General features: G+C 39.4%; 2 protein-coding genes across 3 annotated transcripts in view; one reads left to right on the top strand and one right to left on the bottom strand.

Moving 5' to 3' along the window:
- Positions 1 to 1575: 1575 nt before the first annotated feature.
- LOC101845571 (U-scoloptoxin(05)-Sm1a) lies at positions 1576 to 10644 on the bottom strand. Its single transcript, XM_005104360.3, has 3 exons — positions 10407 to 10644; positions 4258 to 4410; positions 1576 to 3084 (listed from the first exon to the last, which is right to left on the bottom strand). Exons 1-3 carry the CDS (start codon positions 10465 to 10467, stop codon positions 2876 to 2878), a joined length of 423 nt encoding a protein of 140 aa, XP_005104417.1. The 5' UTR covers positions 10468 to 10644; the 3' UTR covers positions 1576 to 2875.
- A 160-nt stretch (positions 10645 to 10804) lies between these two features.
- The window catches only part of LOC101845795 (ribosome biogenesis protein BMS1 homolog), a 28116-nt gene continuing 27366 nt past the window's right edge, over positions 10805 to 11554 (top strand). Inside the window, exon 1 of one of the 2 annotated variants that reach the window (XM_013085885.2) lies at positions 10805 to 11278. In XM_013085885.2, coding sequence (XP_012941339.1) covers positions 11115 to 11278 — 164 coding nt within the window. In that variant the 5' untranslated portion in view covers positions 10805 to 11114. The remainder of the gene's footprint in view (positions 11279 to 11554) is intronic. The other variant, XM_005104361.3, reaches the window with a different exon arrangement.

Raw genomic sequence — 11554 nt, forward strand, 5'->3', positions numbered from 1 at the left:
ATGACGATCAAATTATACATTACTATAATAAAAAAAAAGAAGTTGAAAATGAAAAAGTTATGAGAAAAGTACACAAAATCCAGGTGACAGTTTTCTATTTTAAAAGGAAAGATAAAATCCAAGCCAGGTCAGTAAGCTTCTACAAAATTGTTAAACAGAGCAAGAACTCTTGTTGTTGCAGTAGTTTTTACACTCATTTCAGAATACAAAACAGGTGGAATGTTTGAGAGATAATGGACTTGATTTCAAGGTATATACACGAGTGATGAAAAATTAATCAAACTATGGCGCCCAACTCAGGCACAGGAATGATACAAGTAGGCCTACCGTACATATTTACCTATAATATACAGGGTGTCCAGCAATATTTCCTGAAAAAATTTACTACCTGGAAAAAAATTTACTACCCAGCAAATCAAGCCCCACACCAGCTCGAAAAAGGGAGTTAATTTGCGCCATCAATAACATATATATTATTATTACATAACATATGGAACGAAAAGAACACACAACAAAGTCCAGTCGACAAAATGGAGGATAGACAGACGATCGCAAGCTTGCTTGCAGCTAGATTTAGTTTTAGTAAGGTTTTTGTTTTAGTAGAGGTTTTTGGGCGCTCGCAACTGCATAGGTGATATGAGCGACAAGGGGTGGATGTCAACAGAGAAGTCCAAGCTTCGACCATCAAGGCACCCCGGAAATAGAAGTTCACAAGTGTGACAAACATACAAAAGAAGTAGATGAAAATGACGATAGTAAAGAAGAGGACAGAAAAGGCAGCAGTTTCCCCTACGCGGGTCCAGCACAGTATGAGCATGACATTTATAAATCAGCCCATTTACAATTCTACTGTGCATAAGAACATGTTAATATCCTCCCTTTGGGAATGGCCTAAAGACATTTCAGTCAGTAGCACTGCCCTGGTGGGGGGGGGGAGATTTGTACCTAATGTGTACACACAGGGTGACTGCCAAACCGGCTTCTCCATTTTCCAGGGCCATGCTACACAACAACGCGCGCACACACACACACACACACCCACACACTCACGTAATGACTCGAGTAAACATATTCAGTGTGAGAGGTGTAAGAACTGTGAGAGGGCAAGAGGCAGTGTCACTGAAAATCTGCCAGTCTTGAACAGAAAGCTACAATATTGTTCTAATTTACTATCACCCAACAAATGAAACGCGAACACTTTATTTCAATAACACGGCTTACAAGGTATGGAGGATCCCGATTCCACACAAGGCCTGCACCAACACGCGCTTTGCAGAGGGCTCTAAATCTAATCAAAATTCTGAAATTTGCATACAGTTTTTGTCCTCTGGTGTTGCCTTCATCCGCTCCCCCCCTCCCCCGAATGTCTCTTTTAAAAAATCAATAATCCCTGCCCTACTCCGTAGTCCTATACTTCGCAATGCTCGACTTTTTAATGAACTTTGGCGACCCCAACAAATGCTGGTGCTCACCGATGCCGTACCTTGTAGTGCCTCGCGCGAAGGTTCACTGACCTGTCACGCTGGCGAACCCGACAATCTAAAAATCGGACAAAGCTTGTATTTTCTTTTCACCCCCCCCCCCCCCAACCCCCACAAGTGACAGAGTCCGAGTAATTAATAAATTTTGTTTGCACGGCGACACAGCGTTTATACTGTACAACACAAATGTTGCGTTATCAGTTTATCTTCGCCAAATTTTAGGGTGGTAACGAAAGCGAAAGTAGATCTCGATTTTCCCGATCGAGCCTCGGTGTCACATACACTTCCACCTGCCGCCATAGCCGGCTTTTCGCGTGAAACGTACTCTCGGACGGGGAAAAGGTAAACGAATAATTATAATAATATATCACAATCGCGACCTGCAAAACCGGAGGCTAGGGTTCACTGAAAAGTCTTGCTGGCTTCATCACTCAGTATGCAGGCTAATTTATGACCGTTTACCAAATTTTTACTACCTTCAAGGCAAATTTACTACCATTTACGACCTTTACGACCAGGGCGCCGAATTTACGACTTTTTAACGATTTTGCTGGACACCCTGAATATGAGTGATTTTAAAAACAAAAATGAGGTCTAAAATTATACTCTCATATTATATATATGACATGCAGCCCTTCTCTTGCGATGCATTTCTTTGGATCGCTGTTCAATGTCATAAAATAAACATTGGAATACATATTGTTAATGGAGCTGTTTACCTGGGTTGTGCTCTTGATTTTTGCACTTAATATTTAAAGATATGACCAACTAGTATTTGATTTCACGAATGTTGAGCCCCTCTCCAGCATGTCAGAAATGCATCCTCTTCATGCACGCCTACAAACATGGGCCAATTTGGAAGAAGTCAAAGTCTTCACCCTGTATAACATGTCACATCGTGTTATAAGCTAATGTACATGGTAATAGACTTCCCAGGTGAACACACATGCAAATGTCAGAAGAATGTCATCTGTATTTTCAGTTGCGACCTCATCACAAACATACAAACACACACACAGTGGGTCTATTATGTTTCAGTGAGGGACCAACATTCAACAGAGATCAGTTTCCAAGAAGTTCAGGTTCCTTTGACAAATTTTTTCTAAAAAGGGGTAATAAATTGAAGGGGAGTAACAATCCTTTTAATTGATAAACACTGGTAATAATTTCAAACTATTAGATCGAGACCAAAGCGGCCAAAACACCAACAATCTGCAGACCATCTGTATTCAGCAAATTGTCATTTCCCATTGCAACACAAAATTACAATGCAACACACTTTACTGCAAACAATCAACAATTTCACCAACTCATTTGCTTCTTGTACTGTGAAACAGTCATACTTCATTTCTCATTTCATATAAACAACAAACATTTCAAAAAGGCAGGATAGATCACAACAACCTGAGTACTCCAACAACCACACCCATCAAAGTGAGAAGAGTAACCGGCACAGAAGACAGGCGGAAACCTGCATTACATCCATCAGATGAACAGCTGTACACACAAGCTCTGTACATTCTGTCGTGGTCTGGGAACCAAATATCTTGACACTGGTCTCCCAAGTCTTTGGAAGAACAGAATCGATGAGTCCCGACAACACCTAAGAATAAACAACACATTAGGATTAGATGTTGTACAAGGAATATAAATTTCAAAACCAAGATAATAAAATTGTACCATGTATGGTCTGTGGTCTGAACAGAGACACAAGTGAGACCTGCAGTGGTATCTCATCAGGAGAAAGGGCTTAGATGCTTCAATAAGTGATGCCTTTGACTTTAAAAGACTCCTCTACGAACATGGAAACATCAAGAGCCCTTATGTTACTTCCACTGTCATGCAACACAGACTCTAAACACAAGGACATCCATGCTTTGTGGTACTTGAAAGAACCAAAATATCACTTTTGAGACATTAAAAGAAAGATGGCCAAAAAGACAACAAACAAAAAACAAAAAAACAAAAAAAGAAACAACACGATGCAAATGAGTAGCAAAACATCAACTCTTGCTTGGCGATCAGTGCAGGTGCATTTTCTGGTGCACATTGACCTAATTAGTCTCATGCACCACCATCACAGTACACAACACGTGACCAAAACTGTATAAGGAAAGGACAGTGCACATTACTACAACTTAGAAAAAACATATTTAAGACAAAATTGAAAATACCCAAATATTACAATATTCTTCAATTTCCTTATGATCCTAGTGACACACATGTACACAATTCCTGAGTTTCTAATAAGAAATTTACTTAGAGCACTGAAAAACACATGTGTCAGAGATGGTAGTCTACAATTCCTGAGTTTCTAATAAGAAATCTACTTAGAGCACTGAAAAACACATGTGTCAGAGATGGTAGTCTACAATTCCTGAGTTTCTAATAAGAAATTTACTTAGAGCACTGAAAAACACATGTGTCAGAGATGGTAGTCTACAATTCCTGAAAACTAAGTTTTACTCGATGGAGACTGGAAGGTAAGCAATGCAAATTCACCTTCAAACTCAAACTACATGAACATGCGACTCTTACTGCAAAAGGGATTTTTTCTTAACTCATTTAAAAATAAGGAAGGAACACAACTGGATAATAGTGACAAAAAGAAGCTTCCCCTGGAATCTTTTCCATTGGTTCTTATGAATTTGTTACATCTTCAAGTTTGGACTATCAAGACAATTTGCCCCAATAATAAAATATAAAACAGCCATGAAAAACTGACCCAATGTAAAAAGATTGACACAAATCATCAACAGAGAACAATTCTTCTTACCTCCCCACATTCCAGTTACTTTTGCACAATACTTTGCATCCCACAGCTGGCAGAGGGTGTATTTGTCTTCATTGACAGAAAGGCTTTCATCCCATTTCTCCTGACAGTTGCTGTCCAAAGTTGAATCACACTGATAGCAGTACAAAGCAGCACCTGAAAATAAAAAGGTAATTTTCAGTAGACAAATATACAGTTGAGAAGAGATAACAAATAGATAGCTCAAACAATATGTCGAATCTCAGCCTGAATTGATATATTTTCTTTGTATTGGCAGCATGGTAATCTTGAACACCTGCATGGATGTGTTGAACAGCTCATCTCGAAAAGTCTGATCAAATTTTTCCTCAAATTCACCTTGCCTTACCCATACGATGGAAAACAACACACCCATCATCCCTGAGAATATCAGGTTACATGGGCCCATCAGACTTGCCCATATACAGCGTGATACACACACTGCTGGTATCAAGACACATTACTCAAATTACCTGTAGTGTACAGAAGCACAAGAACTTCATTAATCTAGTCATGTGAGGATGAGTACTGGGGTGGTGGGGTGTGATTAAAGAGACAATGTGGTGCCGCAATGGGCTGTATGGTGGGTTCATTATGTTTGTATACATTGTGAATGTCGCAGTTTGAACATCACTAGGAAGTGATTACATTAGAGAGTTGGTGAGACAATCTCTGATGAATATTGGTTAAATCGTCATGATCATGATATGGCGTAGTAAAAGCAAGTTTTTTTTTGGTCATAGGCTCATCAACCCGGAAACGGAAAGAGAAATTCCTTCCCTTGGAGGGTTTTGGTATGTCCAGGATAGTGAATGCTTTGCCAGCTCAACCCTAACTTGAAATACATCTCCCAAGTTTGGTTCCATCAGCTCTAATATTTACACCATGCTGCCACACAAGGGGGTTGGGGGTGGTTGCGGTCTGGGGGTATTTGTTACTCCACCTCTGTGAGCCCTGCATGAGTGCTCGTGAATCTCCTCCAGTAGTGCGCCAGCACAAAAACATTCAAGGGTAGCCAGTGGTCTGAAATTAATTTTTGACCACTGTCTGCTGCCCTGATCCTCAAATTGTTGTTGCATGCAGGTGAGGGGTGACATTGGTCAATTGTGCTACATTGATGGTTAAGAGCTTTGAGTGGAAACAAAGGAGATATTCAATTATTTTTGTTTTTCATTGTTGCATAACTGTTCCATGAAATGTAAACACTGGTGGCAATGGGCATACCATTATTAGAGAGGCTAGGATAGCATTGGGAGGGTTTAAGTTTTGTCCACAGCCTGCCCATTGGACAGGCGACCCTTGATCCCACCGCCTATGGGCTGGCCCTCTGGACACCCCCCCCCCCCCCCCAATCTCTAAACTCCTCAGTCCAAAACGGAAAATAGTCTAAGATGGAACTTTTTTGGTCTGGCTCCCTTGTGATTCTGCCCTGGACAGGTTCCACTGTGTATATATATATAGAAGGTATACAATACACTGACAATCACAACACTACAGTACTAGAACAGGAGATGAACAAGACTGAATGCAAAAATGTGAGTTTCATTCCTGTGAGGGGAAGTTGATTTATCAAGCATTTCTGGCTTACTAGATCATTGATCATAGTAGTTTGTTCATCATAAACTGATGATGACTTCCAATATCCAAGGAGGAAGAGAAGTCAAATAATCTTTCTAGATCAAACAATGGCATACATATACAGTATAACACGGATAGCTCGATTTTGCAGGGACCGGCCTCGATAGTTCAAGGGATCGAAGGGTATCTTACAAAGATAAAAAAGACGAAAAATCGGGACAGCAGGCACAATTCGACGGATGGGTGTTTTTGAGTCTTCTGTGTTTGACTTATCCGTGTTATACTTTATACAGCCCCATGACAGCCACTGGTTGGGTCAAAGAATCCAGTTTTGTAAATTGATCTAAAACATGTTGATCGACATGTAAAGCATTTACATGAATAAAACAATAAAATGAACTCGTACAAAATATTCTTTTAAAATTCCAATTAGTCTATAACATTTTTTTTTCATGACCTTTTCATGACCAGACGATGGCTGAACCTACTGAAAGTTGAAGACAAATTCCCCTGCTGGGATAAATTTTTTTAAGCTGTTCATAGATATTTTGAATCTACCAATCAGCCGTTTGTGAAGATTGGGAATAAAACAGTGCCTTAATTCGATTCAATTCTATCTAGAGGCCCTATTGATAGACAACAGGAGCGAGCAGAAATTGAAGGGACAGTCAAGTACAGTGGAGAGAATAGAGTAGGAGAGCAATGTTAGAACAGATAAAATGAATGCCAGAACTGAGAATATTTTAGAAGTAGAGCCTTGTTTTTAAATATCAAACCACCGCTCTGTTTACCAGAGAGTCAGCCCAAAGGAAGTGGCCTCACAGTACTTGGCGGACCAAGAAAAAGAAAACATGCCCTGAAGAAACCCACATCGATCTCAACATAAGAAAAAATGTAGACTACAGAAAATGTTAACAAGAAAGATGTTGTTTGCAATTAGTGCAAGAAAAGAGACTAGAAAAAAAAACTCCGTTGGTGAAACCCAATAGGGTGTGAGAAATGTGATAGGTGTTGTCACCAGTTGTGTTGTGCATTCACATGATGGAGACTTTTAATGTTGTGTGTGTATAGGTTCTGTATGGAGGACCTAATTTGATCCAATATTGAGTAGAAGCAGATTCAAAGACTTCAATTTGAATACCCTGAGAAGCTTTATGTATGGTAATTTAAAAATCATTTTGTTCCTGAGTGCATTCACATTCAAATTATAAATAGAACAACACCAGTATATCAAGATCTTTTGTTTACTAAGAACACATTGAAGATTATCTATGAGCAGTTAGAACGTTATGAATCTCCTGATAGCTATAAAAATGCATGGTGCTACGATTGGCAGATTGATGCTAAATTGGTCATCATAAAGATGTTTTCTTTTATTTCTTAAAGTATGTTTTATTACAAAGTTTTTCTTAAACTTGAACATTAATAAATCAATTACATATGTACATTGATTTAACTACACTTAAACTAGTAAAGCAACATATGGATATTTACTAGAAATATGTTTCATGTCTTTTTTATTTTTATGGATTGCTCTCTGGATAGGAGTATTTACTGTAGATTAGCTGTAGGCTCTGGCTGTTTTGGATCGATCTATGGTGACCAAACCATTTCATTCCTTTGTTTTGTCTGTGAGAGTGAGAGATGCAGGATTCTGTCCTGTTTACTAATTTGTCTGCTTACATTCCTCGTACCCCTGTCTCTTCTTGTGACGCTAATGGTTTTCGTTAAACATCCCATCTTGCATATCTTGACCCACGAAAACGATATTTGTTTATTGATCGCATTCTATTTCTTTCTTGCATCTGCCTCTGGTTTGAAGACGGCATTGCACCCCGTTTAAAAAAAAATCAGAAACATACAAATAAAAACAAACCAACACCATTTCTTTGTCTTTAAGATAAAAAGGCCGTTTCCCGCACGGTGCAGGCCCACAGACTGTACATTATTTATCCCCCTGGCAGGCCAATACATTCTAAAAATACATGTGACTTCTCAACTCTTTGGGGAGCATACAATACCACTGCCAGTTAGGCGCTGAACCCTAGCATTCTGACAATACCTTTCACTGCATATATATGTATAGCCATGTACTCATTTCACACCTGAGTCGAGTGAGGCAAGCAGGGTAGTGCCTAACCTAGGACAATATTAATTCTATAATTTATAGTAACACACAATGATAGTAGGCTCTCCAAAGGCCATAGAGGTAAGGAATTAATACGTTGTAGATCTACTGAACAATGGGCTAATTACCGACCGTTTAGTGCGCGCTGAGATATTTTTAGGTACAGCGACACTGTGGACACGAAATAGGCCCTACCGAGTTGCACGGTCTTGTTATTGTATCCAAGCGTCTTTTGACTTACTTGCTAAAACTCATTTTATTATTAAATACGACTATGAGAGATGAACTAGACTACTTTTGTGCAAACAATGTCAGAAACAACTGTTAGATCTAGATAGCTGCCCAATATAATTGATCAGAATATAAGACAACATCATAAAAATGGAATCAAATCCTAGGAGGTGTAGTTAAAACTGAGAAAGCTTTTACAATTCATGCAGTGGAGTGATAAAAGTAGATTATTAAAAACAATGGCTACTAGTACTGGCGTTTCAAACAGCACGGGGCTAATCATAACATGGCGTTTTGATTAGCACAGGAGCTATTCAGAATGCAGCGTTTCAAATTACGCCGGCCTAAAGTTAAAATATCAAACGATCAGGATCCAATTCTTTTCCTACATGCCTTCTTTTCACTGATCAAACTGTGGAGATTTATTTTTGATCTTAGTAGATTTAGTGAAGCAAGAACAACTGTGTCATGACGTGGTGAAATCAGGCGCTCGTCAATTTTTGTGCATGATGACATGATGTGGGGTTATTGGCATCATCTTAACTCTCTCTCCTTCTCTCACACAACAAACACACTCTCTCTGTCTCTCTCTCCAGGTGCGATTGTCTATCTATCCGTCTGTCTGTCTATCTATTCATCTATCTATCTCTACCTCTATATATATCTCTCTCTCTTTCTTTCTCTCTATCTGTCAGTCTCTCTTTCTCTCACATATTATTCTTCTTTAACTCCCGCTTGCTTGACTCTGTCAGGGCCAACCCTGGCTGAGAGTGGTAAAGCATCTCAGCGGAAAGAACGAATAATACTTGATAAAAATTCTTGCTTACTCTGGAATCGAACACAGGTGTTGTACGTGAGACAGCGAAGTGCCTAACAGCTACACCACAGACACAGGTTGTTTGTTGTACGAAATATGTGTGTATGAGTGTATATATATATATATATATATATTTGTGTGAGTGCGTATATGTGTGTACGGGTTTAGTTACGTGTTTAAACTCTCTGAATATTGCAAAACCAAGATTTTTTTTTAATCGTTGATTTGCTTTTAAACACGCTTAAGATTCTATGATTACAAGTATTATTGTGTTCCTATTTCCCATTCACCACAACAGGAAAGCAAGAGAGAAAATTAATAAGAAATAAAAAAAAGAAATTAGATGTCTCTCCCTCGTATTATTCTGATCCTTCTTTCACGGTACCCTCTTTTTATTCAGATCAGTGGAAGAATTTGCAGTCAGATGATCGAGTGCACCCACTCCTTTCTTGCTTTTTTCTGTCGAGTCTCCTCATCGACCAGAACAAATAATGCCAATCATTTCCTATCCATGGGCAACTGAAACTGATAGGAAAATATAATGCCACACAACGTTGCAATAAAATTGCAACGCCCGCTCCGCTCTGCTTGCAGTGTGGCCACCTAATGTTAACACCTAAAACAGCTCCGCTCTGCTGTGCCCACTCTGCTTGCAGAGTGGCCAGGCTTTAGGTCATGTATGAGCACATGGGACACACCAAACATTATCAGTTGGTAGGAGATTTGGAATTTTCCAGGGTGGCAAGTTACGTAGACAATTATCATAAATAGAAAATAATGAAAGGTAAACTTACTAGATCTAGATCTAGGCTTCGTCATTGTATCTCAAAATCTGCGCTGAAAAATAATTCATTGGTAATAAACCGGCGGCGCGGCGTGGCAGAATAGCTTCCGATCTATTGACCGGCGTGGCACCGGAGAATAGCCACTTGCTTTTTTTTTAAGCAAAAGAGTTCTGTTGTCACTGGGAATAGTAGTTTCTGTACCTATCCCCAGTGCAGTGTCACTGGGAATAGTCATTTCGTTCTATTATTGTGTTTGTTGGGGTGATCGCTGATTATGGAAGTCCCTAGATCTAAATCTAGAATCTAGATCTAGATTAGATCTAGATTAGATCTAATTCCCAGAAAATAACCAACAAGAACAGATCTTGATATTTATCTAGAATCTTGATCTACTAATGCTTTCATAGAATAGAAATGTTGGAAAATCTAAATCTAGATCTAGATCTAGATCTAGATCTAGATCTATGTCTGAGACTAAGCCGATAGTATGGGCCGGGGTACACACTTCCGTGTTGATGGAATCGGTCACAGAAGAAGAACAGTTATCACAAAACTCAAACATTCAGTCGTGATCTTGACTCTTACAGGAACTTACCTGGACGAAACAGAAAAGAAGCTACGAATGCCGCAGCACAAAATTGCAAGGAAAATTTCATATCTGATCTTTGTGTCAAATGTCGATAGCCCAAATGTCTCCAACCCAACAAACTTTGAAAGCTTCGCAGGTAAGTTAATAAGTAGGCTAAAGTAAGGGCCTACAACTCGCGTGTGTGTGTGTACGGTGTAACACAAAATCAAAACACCTAGCATTTGCACCTGCGAGAACAGCGCCGCCTATAATATTGTCAAGGGAGACAAAACGAGCAAAGATAAAATGCTGATGGATGTTGACTGCAGAGTGATGTCCCTTGCCACCGAATTTCAGTTGCCGAGAAGACGCAGAAACTTTTATTTTTTTTTATATTGAGCATTTGTGTTTTCTTTGTGTTGATCTGAAATAGTCAGATAATCTCAATAAATTACTTTTTTATATGAGATACTAGACACAAACAGGCTGCTTTTAGGCCATGTTTGCATTTTTTCTGAACTTTAGAGAAGACTTTTTTTCTGTAGGCCTACGAGTGAGATGACAGCCTGGCAAAATCTGGGATCTGTGCTTGTAAACAACTTAAAGTTTTGCTTTCTGTCTCACACGTGGGGCAAGGGAGTATGCTACATTGTGCCGGTCAATTAAAGTATTACCTTTTCCGTTTGCCTTGTATGTTGTGTATTTTTCTATATTCAACAAGTCTTGTGTGTACTCATGGAATCTGATATAAACAAAGGCCACAGGGCTCGCCATTCTGGACCCAAGGCAGAAAAGAAGAAGGCGAAGAAGGACCACAAGCAAGAGCTCAATGCAAAGCAAAGGAATCCAAGGGCTTTTGCCATCCAGTCTGTAAATAAAGCTGCAAAAGCTTTTCAGAGGTGAGGCTCATAGAAATACTCGTTTTATGAAATTAGCGATTGTATCATCGGCCTAATTACTTCTAGATTAGATTTAGATTCTAGAGTCAGAGTCTAGACTTTTGTTTGGTTTGTTGGGTGGAGAGGGCGAGCCTTTTTTTTTGGCTATTCTCTCCCTGTGTGCCTTCACCGTGAATACATACCAGTGTAAACAGACGTTCCAGTGCTCTTGTGTTGAAATGAAAACGTCCAATTTGTATGCAGGAAGGGAGAGAGAGAGTGGGGGGGGGGGGGGCA

This window comes from Aplysia californica, unplaced genomic scaffold, assembly GCF_000002075.1.
Source record: "Aplysia californica isolate F4 #8 unplaced genomic scaffold, AplCal3.0 scaffold00416, whole genome shotgun sequence".
Classification (NCBI taxonomy): domain Eukaryota; kingdom Metazoa; phylum Mollusca; class Gastropoda; order Aplysiida; family Aplysiidae; genus Aplysia; species Aplysia californica.